Source organism: Carassius gibelio, chromosome B5 (genome assembly GCF_023724105.1).
Source record: "Carassius gibelio isolate Cgi1373 ecotype wild population from Czech Republic chromosome B5, carGib1.2-hapl.c, whole genome shotgun sequence".
NCBI lineage: Eukaryota > Metazoa > Chordata > Actinopteri > Cypriniformes > Cyprinidae > Carassius > Carassius gibelio.
The window spans coordinates 42,573,054-42,587,427 of record NC_068400.1 but is presented as its reverse complement, the minus strand read 5'-3'; the positions used below and the strand labels follow the sequence as shown (position 1 = coordinate 42,587,427).

Sequence of the window (14,374 nt, the reverse complement as noted above, 5' to 3'; positions counted from 1 at the left end):
TCAATTAATCACTCACATAATCGTTAGATTACTCAATTAATCACTCACATAATCATTAGATTACTCGTTTAATCACTCACTTAATCGTTAGATTACTTGATTAATCACTCACATAATCGTTAGATTACTCGATTAATCACTCACATAATCGTTAGATTACTCAATTAATCAATCACATAATCGTTAGATTACTCAATTAATCACTCACATAATCATTAGATTACTCGTTTAATCACTCACTTAATCATTAGATTACTTGATTAATCACTCACATAATCATTAGATTACTCGTTTAATCACTCACTTAATCGTTAGATTACTCGTTTAATCACTCACATAATCGTTAGATTACTCGTTTAATCACTCACATAATCGTTAGATTACTCGTTTAATCACTCACATAATCATTAGATTAATCGATCATCAAAACAATCGTTTGTTGCAGCCCTACTCCACAGGAGGGAAGTCTTTCTCCTAGTTAGCAAACAGAGGCTTCTGCTAAAAAGGGCTGTGGAGGAATACCACACATAGCTTGACAGACATCTCAAGCTCCTGACAGATGTCACTGGAATACGTGTCATAGCTGTCTCGCTGACTGTGTAAACAGCAGGTAAGAGTCAGGGGAGCGGCCCACGCCTTTTAGCCTAGCCCAGATCTGGTCTATCAGGAACGCTCTCTGACTCATTGTGCATGTTTATGATTGCTGACATCTGGTTAGACAACATGTGTTAGAAGGCCTTTGAGAGGAGGACGTGTGGTTGGGAGTCAGTTAAACAGCTAAGAGAAATTACTCACAGAATCACATAAGTCACATAAGAGTATTCTCTATAAAATCTTATGCTAGTTGCTGGGGTTTGGAAAATAGCAAGTCATTAGTTAAATTACAGAAACCACTGTAACCCTACACTCTAAAAAATGCTGAGTTGTTTCAACCCAACTTTGGGTCAAATACGGACTAATGCAACTATTGTGTTAAATTTTTAAATTACATTTTTAACCTTAAATGTTGGGTTAGTCCAATTTGAACCCAAAGATGGGTTGAAACAACTCAGTATTTTTCAGCATGTACATTAAGACTAGCTTCTACCGGGTTTGTTGCTGGTTCAAGATGGTTTAGACGATTGCCAGTTTGTTAACTAAAACTAAAAATATTTAAAATGCTTTTGGTAATTAACATTAAAGCTGAAATAAACCATATCGGTATTAGATGAAAACTTAAAGAAATTTGAAAAAGCAAATTAGAAATGTTGTATTGGCAACTAACTGAAAGTTGATTATCAAAGTGAAAACTGCAATAAAAATTAAAGCTAATAAAAGCTAGTAAATATTATATAAGCACACAAGTGTTAAAACTAAAATGGAAATTGAAAATATAAAGATAAAGGCTAATTAAAAATATTAATACATCATGGTTTCAAATTCAAATAAATTTCATAAACAGGGTTGGCAAAGAGGTGCAAAATTTTTACATTCATGTGATGTATTTCAGAGGAAACAATTACAAAAAGTAGCACAGAATGTTCATACCGCCATGAATTAATCGGATTACAAATTAAAAAGGAAAGTCATTTCATAGGTGGAGAAAGATTATAACAATTTTAATGTTCAATGAAAACAATGCATGCAATAAGACCAAAACCGTGCGCTAGGAAAGCCAATATTTAGATTTTACGTTGATTCTTGAAACAGCAACATCAGAGCAATTAAACTGTCCTCGGAGCCCAGAAAGAGTGAATCCGGAGAGTCAGAGAGAGTGAAAAGGTGTGGAAGCCCTGAGAAAATGACAGAAATAGTTTGGGAGTAAAAGAGCAAGATTGAAATAAAAAGAAAGAGAGAGCATAAGAGACAGGATGACAGTAAAAGGGAGAGATGTGTGAAAGGTTGCTGGAAATAGGCCTGCATTTGACAGACTGCAGTCGAGAATTGAACTCACAGCTTGTACCGAGTTTGACCTTTTCGTGAAAGCGGCGAGCACACAAAAAATAGAAAGACTTTCTTCTTTCTGTCCCCTTTAACAAACAGCTTCCTTCTGGAGCGAACAGATCCACAAAGGGTTCGCGAGACGGATTTATTGAATGAAAAAAGAAACAGATAATGAGACACACGAGTCTGTTAGACGTCGCTGTATGTCTGTGTTAGAGGACAGATAGACGATATAAACGCACACACACATACACACACACACACACACACACCTAATGGGCCTGTTCTATTCATCATTCGTCATTCTAGTAACTGGAGGGTAGAGAGATGTGTGTAACTTTGCCATCCTCAGTGCATTGCACTTATTCACGTATAAATGCACAAACCCTCACCTGTTCAGTCTGATCTGACTGACTGATCTGCTCTTTATATTTACATTTTTAATTAAAAGGTTTTGGTAATTTTGTTCTATGCTGAATAATTGTAATAATAAACCAAATAAACTTTTAAGCTTACATTTATTTTAATTTAGTTTTTGTTAAAACCATGTTAATCATGCTTATCCATGCTTTGTTAATCCCTGTTAAAATTTTAAGCCTTCATTAAAAATGTATCTTTAATTTGCTGTATGATCCATTCTTTATATTTTTTGTATATGTATATATATATATATATATATATATATATATATATATATATATATATATATATATATATATATATACACAGTATACATATACATTTTCAATTTAAAGTATCATAATAAACTTATTTCAGGTTTTTTTGGGGGGGTTTAATTTCTTCATCTAATATTTATATTTTATTTCAGCTTTTTTTTTATAGATTGTTCATCCTTTGGATTCCAGTGAAATTACTCTTTAATTTTCAGTTTGATCTGCTCTTTTTAATTTGAGTGATTTTGGCATGTGCTTTTTTCTCATTTTTATTAGTTTATTTTTTTCCGTTTTTTTTTATGTTCAATTAATTGTAATCTTAGTGTTTCCTCTTGATGGAGATAATTGTGGAGGAGGGATCTTTAGAGGCTGTGGGTGTGGAAAATAGTGGGTAGATATTATCTCTGCTGAGATCCAGCCCTCCACCTCCAACCACACACACACACACACACACACACACACACACACACACACGCGTGTGCTCTAACTCCCAGTCTAAGCACTCACGTATAAACATTAAACTGCGCTCTGATGCTTTGCCTGTTTTTCAGTGTTTCACCCTCCCTGAAAAGTGCATGTGTGAAGACCTACTTTTTTCATGGTTTAGGGCCCAAATTAGTCACACATGACCTGAAACAGTAGTTAAACACACTGTGTACTTTTCCGTTCTTTCTGGACTTTCTTTGACGTCTTTCTTTCTCTCGCTGGAGCTGGAGCACAACTAAAGCCATTTCCTGTCCATTTACGGTTGTGTTCCCAGCCGCTGCGCTCCCTACTGAGGGCTTAGAAGGAGATGCTATCAGTTTATGTGTGTACATATAAAATAATACATGTCTATGCATGATGTTTACTGTAGTTTGATTATAAACTGTGATTTGAATTAAAACAGGAAATTTCACTAAACAGTTATGCCACTTTTCTAAGCATGCAGCTTATCATTAACCACCAGTAATCTAGTTGTTATGCTTTAATTTAAACCATGCCATTCATGTTATGCATCTCCTTTCAAACTACTGTACAAAAGTTTAGGGTCAGCAAGTTTTTTTTTTTTTTGTTGTTGTTGAAAGAAATGAATACTTTTATTCAGCAAGGATGCATTAAATTAATCAAAAGGGACAGAAAAGACATTTAGTTAAAAGAAATGTTGTCCTTCTTAAACTTTTTTCATTAAAGAACCTTTAAAAAATGGTAAAACTGTTCATTTCAACAAATAATAATTTTACCGTTTTTATTGTATTTTTGATTAAAGAAACGCAACCTTGGTAAGCAAGAGTGTAAGTTATGCTGAATTCATAAGTCAATATTTACCTTACACAACACACTCAGAGATATCACGTTAAGATGTCTGTGTACACTTATTGATCTTCACAGAAGTAATTCATCAAATGATGGAGAAGAGTGTTATCACAAGGCAGGCATCCAGACATGAGCACTTTCTGCATTTTAAAGAGTCGATTCAGATGTCTAGACTACAGTGAAGCGATGTTTTACAATCTCAGCACAGTGTGTGAGATCACGGTAGTCTGCTGCATTCGTAACAAGCTTTTATTCTCAACTGGCGTACAAATTGTGATCAGTGTTACTTTTGAGAATATGTTTGCATCATTAACCTGATCATAGTGCTAAGATAAAGCAAATACACCAGAAGAATCGATATCTTAGACCATGTGTTTGTCTCAGTTTTACTTGAGAAACAAATCTGAGAAAATAAGCTTCAAAGACCGAATATTTTTTATTTTATTTTTATTTTTTTACCCATGCTGTCAAATTGCTTTCCTCCTATTTTAACTATAAACCACACTAAATTTTATTAGATGCATGCTAAAAATTTAAAAAATATATTTTTTTCCAGCGAGTAAAGGAAAGTACACATAATTCAGATGATATCATCTGAAAACAAGTCTTTTCAGATAAATGCATTTTTTATGGATGCTTCTCGGAAAAGACAGGACTATTGCACAACTTGTTCTAATTGAATCCCACTCAGAGAAAGCATAAGAGAAATAAAGAGCAGCTGCATAGAAAACATGAATAGGGATGAAAGCTTTCTACTATAAAGACCTATAAAACCATGCAGTAATGTGATATCTCTGTAAATTCAAAGCAGAAATCACACCTCTTATCTCAAATCTGCAAGGGAGGGGTCGACTAAAGAAAAGAAGAAAACACAGATGAATAAAGAAAGGAGGAGTACCATAAAAAAGAGTGCAACTCACCATTATATTTAACAGTTTTGCGTGGGACGGGGTTCCAGTTGACACAAATCCCCTTTTCAAAGCCGATCACGAACATCACGAGAAAAACCTTCGCACACTGCATTTCTCCGCTCCACGGAATGCAGATTCTGATTGGACGAGAAGCAAGGGTTCTGATTGGACAACGAGGCTCCTGTTAAAGAAAGCAAAAAACAGAGGCAAAAGTGATTATGATGCACGCCAACGTCCCTAAAGCGAGCTGGAACTGTCAGGACTATTTAATCACACTCTTTCAGAAAAAAAAAAAACAGTTTAGATGAAGTGCAGCAAACAGCAAAACAATAATCCTTTAAGAGTAACTGCATCATTGATTCATGCTGCAATGCATGCTGGGAACCGAAACCAGTATGAAATTCTTTGTTCAGACAAAAGTGTTTGACTAGTCGGGACAATATTTGGGGTAATAATGTTGGTCTGACAAGTGTTTTTATTTGTATTTCTATATTTGAGATTCAAAAGGTTTGGTAAACTGGAAAATGTTTTACAGTGTTTGCAAACCACCAGCAAAATTGACACAACTCGTTTACGAAGAGCATGTCACAGACGGAGGAAGGACTTGTTTGTAATCATAATTGGAGTCTGCGTTCTCTTGAATGCATTACGATGCAAGGTTACAAGGGAAAAAAGCCTGAAGAGTCCAGTCTGTGCAGAAACGGCCGTTTTCACACACTTGCTCTAATCATCAACCCGCACCTGTTTCTCTCCATTAAAAAGGGAAATTAGGGCCTTGATAATATTTGCTGATTTGAGAGCAAACCCATTGACTTTTAAATGTGCGTCAAATGTCAAACAGTGTTTAGCGGTGCCCTCTTTCTGCCTGCCCCGTGCTTTATCATCCGGTCTGAAAAGGTTGTGTGAATTGAAAAGTTTGCAGTGATAAGCAAGTGTGGATTGAGATGCGGAGCAATCTCACGACTATTGATTTCTGTTTTTCTTTTTTCATTAGCATGAAAGAGAGCCAGAGAGACAGATAAGAGAAGTCAGAGATGGTGGCGATTTGCTCCAAATGAGTTGTCTGTAATAGACGGGTTGCAATATAGCAATTCAATGACTCACATCTCCACTTGCACGGCAGTTTTTTATTGGATCGATGTGCGCTGCTTATATCTGTGCTGTAGGGAGGACTATTCTGACAGGTGCCGTCTGCTCGACTTTTAAAAACAGGTGATTGTGTTCTCCGCACTTTTTCTTGGACGGCAATTCCAAGCTAAATATATGCTCTTTAGCTCTCTTTGTGTGTGTACACTGCTGTTGCAAATTTGGGATTTGTAATGTTTTTTTAATGGAATCTCTTCTGCTAATAAAAGCTGTATTTATTTAATCAAAAATACAGAATTTGGTGCAATATTATTGCAATTTCAAATAACACTTTTCTATTTGAATATACTTTTAAATATAATTTATAAGAGGGAAGCAAAGCTGTATTTTTCCAGCATCATTCCTCCAGTCTTCAGTGTCACATGATCCATCAGAAATCATGAAAATATGATAATATGATTTATTTGATTTGATTTTTGGGGGGGACCCGTGATACTTTTTTTAACAATGTTTATTCAAAATGAACATTCAGTTCAGGGTCAGTACATTTAAGAAATTAATACTTTTATTCAGTGTCAAATGCAAAAAAGTAATAGTAAAGATTTCTATTTAGAATGAAATATTTGCTGTTCTTTTTAGCTTTTTATTCATCAAAGAATCAAAGAAAAAAGTTTTGACACTGATAATAAATCATCATATTTTCATGATTTCTGATGGATCATGTGACACTGAAGACTGGAGGAATGATGCTAAAAATTCATTGCTTCTTCACAGAAATAAATAATATTTTAAATGATATTGAAAAAGGAAGCTGATATTAGATATTGCAATAATATTTCACAATATTGCTGTTTTTTCTGTATTTTTGATTAAATAAATACAGCCTTGATGAGCATAAGAGACACATATCTACACACTAGCCCTTTTTTTATTTGGTTGAATTATGTATATTTATTTAATAACAAATAGTAATAATTAACAGTAATAAATCTGATTCTCCTGCCACATAATAACATAATATGTTACACTAAGATGCTTCATATGATCATGTTTGACCTGCAGAGGGATTATGGGTAAAGCAGAGCAGATCTCAAAGACCTTGTGCTAAATCTCCGGAAAACTACCATTTCATCCCTCAAGAGCAGAGAGTAAATCTCACCTGTCATCTGCGAAGGACCATTTAATAATGTAAAAAGCTATATTATTTCCTATATATGAACTACATTTCCTACACTTTATTACTTTGAGTAATGCTTAAATGGAATCAAAAGGGAAAATTAAACGAGCGAATTAGAAAAATGCATTATTTAAAAATATTACACAGCAAGACATGCAGTACAGAACAAATGCAACACTTTCAACAAATCAGTAAAACAACAACTAAGCAAGTAATAAACGGTGTCCTTGGTTCACAGGAAGTGAACTGTGACAAACTCCTCCCGAAAGAAAACAAACCGCCTTTCTCCCGCCGTTTTTCATTCCCGCCCGGAAAGGTCTTTGTGAGTATGAAGCGTTTCCAATCTCCTTCCAATCTGCACTTGTCTTCCTGTCAATAATAAGCTCTTCTCCAGAACTAACAGCCAATCCCCGGTGCATCATCTACACTAAAATAAGAGCCTTTGAACCCTGACCTCCTGACCCCTGAGAGACAGCAGAGGTCAAGGTAACAGCACAGCTGTGAGATGAAGCTGGACTCTGAAAGAGGCAACCGAGTGCATGACACAAACACATCTTTCATCCTTCCTTCCTTCCATCCCTCGTTCCTCCGTCATCTCTCCATTAATGCAAGCTAAACAAAGGCCTTTGCATGTCACTGGACGGTGTTTTCTCAACAATCTCTACACAATCTATTCCAGCTGCTCAACACTATCAACAGATCCTCAGAAAAGCACGCAGAGACCGTCTCTAAAAGTACACAGCACCAACAGAACGGAAATCTCCCTTCAGCATATGATCTATTTATTTCGCTATGAGATCAGATGGCACTAGTCAAAACACGGCAGCATGCTTTCATCCCCCAGAGTCAGAGACCGGATCTCGTATAGACACAGAAGCAGGGCAGAAGATGGTTCGAGGAGCCAGCGAGTCTTGTTTATGCTCGATGCATTCAGTCTGGTGTGAAGCACCTCAGCGCCACTGAGAGATGTTTATCCCATACATTTACACTTGAATTATTTCCCAAAACTACAGGCGATGATGTAGAGAATATATCAGGTGAAGGATTGGTTTATATTTAAACTACTCGAGAAAAGACAGTGTGCCAAGACAAACTTGAAATGTTGTTTTTTTTCTGAATGTTAAAAAAAAAAAAAAAAAGGTATATATATACATATATATATGTTTTTCAAAGGCTTGAAGGTTTATAGATAGAAAAAACAACAATAAAGTGTTAAAAAACAAATGCATTTTATGCTGAAAAACAAAGCAGATGTGCTGTAAAAGACAACAACAGATTATTAGAGCATGTTTCACAAGAAAATTGAATTTCAGTCTTTCTAGTCTAAAATGTAGTGTTTAATTCAATGCATTATTTGCTGATTCTATTTTTGGTGAGAAATATTCTAGCTATTTTCAATTTGTTTCAAAGTAACTCATACACTGTACAACAGTAGGTGTAGAAACTTAAAAATGTAGTAAATACTACTAATTCTCAAAGAAATAGCAAGTAACATTATGAAATGAAGAATGAAGTTTTGAAGTAGAAACACATGCATGTAAAACATGCCCCAATAATCCTTGCTTATTTTATATATTATGTCATTTCTACAGTGTACACCAGTGTTTGTTTTCAGTTTAATAACATGCATTTCAATGCAAAATAAAATAAAAATGTAATCGACATCTTAAGAGTGAGTATATATGACATGTAGATGTATGTATGTATATACCCAAACACAGACATTCATATCACATTCAAATTTAAAATGCACTAAATTCAATTCTGAGTTGCACAACACATTGAAACAAACACCTCTTTTAAATGAACTTTCATTTACAGTCTGTTTTCTGCAGGTGATTACAGCACAATGTTAACTGCGCCAGCCAATGAGTTTTGTGAATTAGGCACAATCTATAATAAGCCTTATTTACATAAAAGAGAGGTGTGTTTGCATTGAAAAGAATGACAAGGATGCCATTTAAATAACACGGCACGGCAGCTGCTTTTCACCTGGTTGAATTGTATTGCACATGAGAAATGAATAAGACATTTTACATTTGGCTTCAGTGAACTCACGCCTCAGACTTTAAGAAAGAGTCTTAAAGTTTATGCTTGGGCTGAAGGTTTAATGCTGTTTGCTCTTTGTTGATGCCTTCGAGACGGCACCTGAAGCTGGCATGCATGCATTATCAGTGTTTTTTCGTATAAGAAAGTGTGAATGTTGTTTGGATCGGACTGCATGTGTGCTGTGAGTGACACTGATGATGTTAGAAGTGAGAGTGTGTGAATGTGTGGGAGGCTGACAGCTCGTGTGTGTGTGTGTGTGTGTGTGTGTGTTGAATGATGGAGCGTGTGTGCCTGTTCTCGGACATCATCAAGCCGTGTGATGTTTGAGCATAGATGAAAGTCTTAATAATCAAATGGAGTTTGATCAGCTGCAGGCGCATCCCACTTCCTGTTCCCTTCCCATCCCTTCCTGTCACCGGGATCCCCCTCCCAACAGCCAACAGAGCAAGAGCTCTTTGATCCAGACCGTCTTTTTTACAGTTTGAACTGCTTAATTATCAACTCAAGAGAAGAACAGATAGAAGGAGTGTTAAGATGCCCTTCAGGATCATGTGTTCTCTTTATTCTTATCTAGATCTCACCGTTTGCTTTCATTCATGGGTTTTACTTCAACTTTAATGCCCCATGGGTTTATTTTTATTTTTTTATTTTGTATATGAAAGTATATATATATATATATATATATATATATATATATATATATATATATATATATATATATATATATATAAAATCTTGAAAAGCTATTAAATTATACCTCTGAAACGATTATTTTCAAATGTATTTACAAGTGCTGTCAAAAGATTAATTGTGATTAAAAATTAAAAGATTAAAAAAAACGTTTTTGTTTACATTATACATGTATATGTGTGCATAGTGTTTTTATTTATTATAGAAATACAAACACATGCATGCACATATTTAAGAAAAAAAATATGATAATATAAAATAAAAGAATATTAATGTATAAACATTTAATATTTTAAAAATATATATATACTGTATATGTGTGTATTTATATATACATAATACATATACACAGTAATATTACGTAATATTATATATTATATATATATATATATATTATATTATGTAAACAAAAACATTTATTTATTGCGATTAATCGTTTGGCAGCACTAGTATTTACATATGTGCAGATAGGTTTGTTGTCCCAAACTATAAAAACACCTCATAAAAAATATAAATTTACACTTTTAGTCTATGAAAAATGATTTCAATATTACTGTGTGAAAATGATTTATAAATATTGTTTCAAAACAAAACAAAAATTATGACAGTAACGTTATAGCTGTGGCACCATTATTCCCCCCATAAAGCTAAATGTCCATTACTATTACTATACTATTACTAAACACAAATCTAATCTGTAAATGACTTACAAATGACATAACCCTTATGTGTGTATAGTATATACACAGTAAGTCATTCGTAGCAGTATGTATGGAGTAAATAGAGTTTGCTTAAAGACGTGTTTTTTGTTTTTAAGTCTACATTGACAAAAGTGAATATACTGGAAGAAACCCCATCTACTCATCTCTCTCTCTTTCATCAATCTGTCTCTGACCTTGCTCTGTCAGTTACTCTAATGATGAGGTTTAAGCACAAACTGTTGAGTGAGTGTGTGAGAGACAGACATTGGCAAACACTCATGTGTTTCCATCCCCTCAGGAGCAGAGGATTCTGGGATACCCTCTCTGACCTGTCATTAATTCTGCATGTGTTCCCAATTCAATCAGCTTCATTAACGACAACTGTGACAACCTCATTACCCAGCTGCGTGCGTGTGTGTGTGTGTGCATGCATAGGTTGGATCCGCACCTCACACAACAGAACAACAGCTATTAAGACAAAGCAAGGTTAACTAACCACATCATGTGCACACCGTCCTTTAGAAGCTGCTGCGTATCTGTTAAAGACACCGGTGAAATAGCTACGTGACAGGATTGGCTTTAACATTATGCAATAACGATTACGGTTATGTTCTACTTTTATGATTTCAGCAATGACTGCTGGAGCATGTAATCCTTTCAGCAGAGAACTGTAGCATGTTTGGAGAGCTGGCTGCGAGCCTGGAAGGAAAACTATGGTTTTTTGTGTACAATATCTTATAGGGACACACTGTTATTGTGCAGGGCTCTCGTATTTCTATACATGTTTAAATATGCGCAAATCCACGCCAACACGTTAGTCACAACTGCAAAACATGACAACGCAACTAGTCAGTGTGAAGAGTAGTCATACTGATTTACTACGGTATTATAGCCAATTTTGACCATTTTTTAAATGGTGGATAGATAGATAGATAGATTTTTCAAAACACTTATAAATCATACAGAATTAGTTTTTTGAGAAAGTAAAAATGCACAAAGTTTCCTGTGAGGGTTAGGGTTAGGTGTAGGGTTGGTGAAGGGACATAGAATATACAGTTTGTACAGTTTTAAAACCATTACACCTATGGGATTTTATGTGTGTGTGTAAGAGAGAGAGAGAGAGATTGTGTGTGTGTGTGTGTGTGTGTGTGTATCTGCTTGGTCCATTGCTACAGCCGTGTTTCACTCAGCTTGAGCACTTCTGTATGCTAATCGTCTGGAAGTGCAGGATGCCCACTGCTCTCCCTCGGGGGTTAATTGTCCTGCGGGCCTCCGTGGTTTTGTCTCCACCCTGCAGTTCCTGACAGCTGGAGCTCCTGGGGCCAGAGGTGTGCAGAGGTGGAGAGCCTATTTGTGTCCTCTCTCATTGACGTCTACATCTTTCAGCTGGATCAAGTGAAAGCCGAGAGAGAAGCGGAGGAGAGAAGGCCTCGACACACCTCTGCACTCCTCTAGTGTTTAGAAGAGTTAATGGAAAGTCACGCCGTGCTGCTCTGAAATTGTCTGTATGATATAAAACTGAAACCTTACTTCCCAGTGTTGGGGAGGAATTAGCTACATGTAACGAAAATACATCATTTAATAAAGTAACTTGTAATCAGTTACAGTTACTAAGAAAGATTGTGTAATTAAATAACAGTGATGAAATGTTAACAAACAAACTTATTTCATTGATTTATTTCCCAAATTGCAGTAACTGCTCTAAATAATATGAGACACTAATGTTTCAGGAGTTTAGGACACATGCTTGTTTGATAACTGTTTTAGTTCCTATTCGGGTTAATGTATATGATTTATTTATTTACATTTTTAAGGCATTGTTATAAGGCACTGTTTTGATTTCAAAAACAGGATCATAGCTATTAAACTATGTCTTATTATGATTTTAAGTCTGTATTTAACCTCAGAACAATCTCAAAGTAAAAGGAGCTGCTAAAGTCTGATTTTGTGGTGGCTTTAAAATTAAATTATTGATGTTTTAAATGTTCGAAAGTGGTTATCGGTTGATAACATTAGTTAAAAATTTAGAAAAGTACTGTATTTTCCGGACTATAAGTCGCACTTTTTTTTCATAATTTGGCTGGTCCTGCGACTTATAGTCAGGTGCGACTTATTTATCAAAATTAATTTGACATGAACCAAGAGAAATGAACCGAGAGAAAACATTACCGTCTCCAGCCGCCAGAGGGCGCTCTATGCTGCTCACTGCTCCTGTAGTCTACACTGAAGACATAGTGCGCCCTCTCGTGGCTGTAGACAGTAATGTTTTTTCTTGGTTCTTGGTTCTAAATAAATGTGACTTATAGTCCAGTGCGACTTATATATGTTATTTCTTTGTCATGACGTATTTTTGTACTGATGCGACTTATACTCAGGTGCGACTTATAGTCCGAAAAATACGGTAATCAAAAGGTATTCAAATTAAATCAGTTACATTACATAAAAAATTTAAAAAAAGTGAAATAGTTACACCACTTGTTACATTTTAAATAAGGCAACTTGTTTCCAAAGTAACTTTCCCAGCTCTGTTCATTCCACATGACACACATCCCACTGTTCAATACTGAGAGAGAGCTAGAAACAGAGAGAAAGAGGAGGAGTGTTTTAGCAGACGATAAGATGCGAGATCAATGCGAGATCTGCTGGGATGTAAACAGGAAGGATCTCGGTGACGGAAGGAGGATAGATCGGGTTTAATCTACATCCAGAGCGCGTCTGTATGAACGCTGGGTTGTATTTATGCTGATTCGCAAGTATCTGTGATGTACTCGCATGTCACGTTGAGATGAATTTGGTTTTTCGTATCGCTGGTGTTGTTTTCTTTTATTTTGGTGTGAAGGCACCTTGGCGTCTATTATCTGTCTCTGCACTCGTCTCAGGATATCCGTAGCATTTCTGGCTTTTAAATACATGTCTTTACTGTCATGATATGTGTCCTGTGCTGGCAAATTGAGTCAGAATGTGCACAGGGCTAATTTTGTGTTACAGGCAAAAAGGGAACACATTTTTTAGATTGTAGTCGAATCTGATTATTTCTCAGAAATTAGTTCATTAAGTCCTAATCTAGTAATCCCACTGCTCCGAATACTAATTAACTCTTCGTGTTCTGCTAAACACAGAATTGTCTGTGTTTCTGTGTTTTCACAATGTGTCGATCAAAAACACAGACCAGGAAGACGCAGAAACGTGCAATCTCATTATGCATATGAGAAATAATGCAATCATCAAAACTAACTACATATAAATGAAAACTGCCTAATGTTACAGATTAAAAAGGTCAATCCAATTGCATCTGTTCTTATTTATAATAGCAAAGATAAAATAAAAATAGCTATATTTTGACTATTAATATAGTAATTATTATCAAGAAAATAACGGGAAGAAGAGATGCAACGCTGACTCGGGTGTAGCTCAGATTTATCTTCGTCCGATTCGAACAAATCACGCATTATTTTGATGGACAATGGCAAAACGAAAATAACTTTTATTTTTAATTTCTCATTGTGACTCATTTTGCCAGCACTGTACACACATGCATTTTGGCTTCTTTCAATTCCCTCCCCAGCACACTTCACTTCAGACTTCCCTCTTTATCCTGCATCTATCATCTTCCTTCCCGACATGAGACAGGGGGATTCAGACGGCACAAAGCTATTTATGATCATCTACCATTGGCCAGATTCAATCCATTCACATCCTGTACGCAAATGAGAGCTTGAGAGATAAACTGAGATAAGCAGAAACAAAGGGGTTGAAGGAAGGGTGAGTTTTACTCTTTCTGTTGATTGAGTGCAAGCCCCTCTTTTAAGCGTGAATTCGGGAGACGGAGGGAATACCAACGATTCGTCTTGTTATCTCAGGCAGTTT

General features: G+C 35.6%; 1 protein-coding gene across 1 annotated transcript in view; it reads right to left on the bottom strand.

Moving 5' to 3' along the window:
• The window catches only part of LOC127958294 (semaphorin-4C), a 55,821-nt gene that overhangs the window by 20,919 nt on the left and 20,528 nt on the right, over positions 1–14,374 (bottom strand). Inside the window, exon 2 of the mRNA XM_052557100.1 lies at positions 4,814–4,985. Within this exon, the coding sequence (XP_052413060.1) occupies positions 4,814–4,916 (103 nt within the window). The 5' untranslated portion in view covers positions 4,917–4,985. The remainder of the gene's footprint in view (positions 1–4,813; positions 4,986–14,374) is intronic.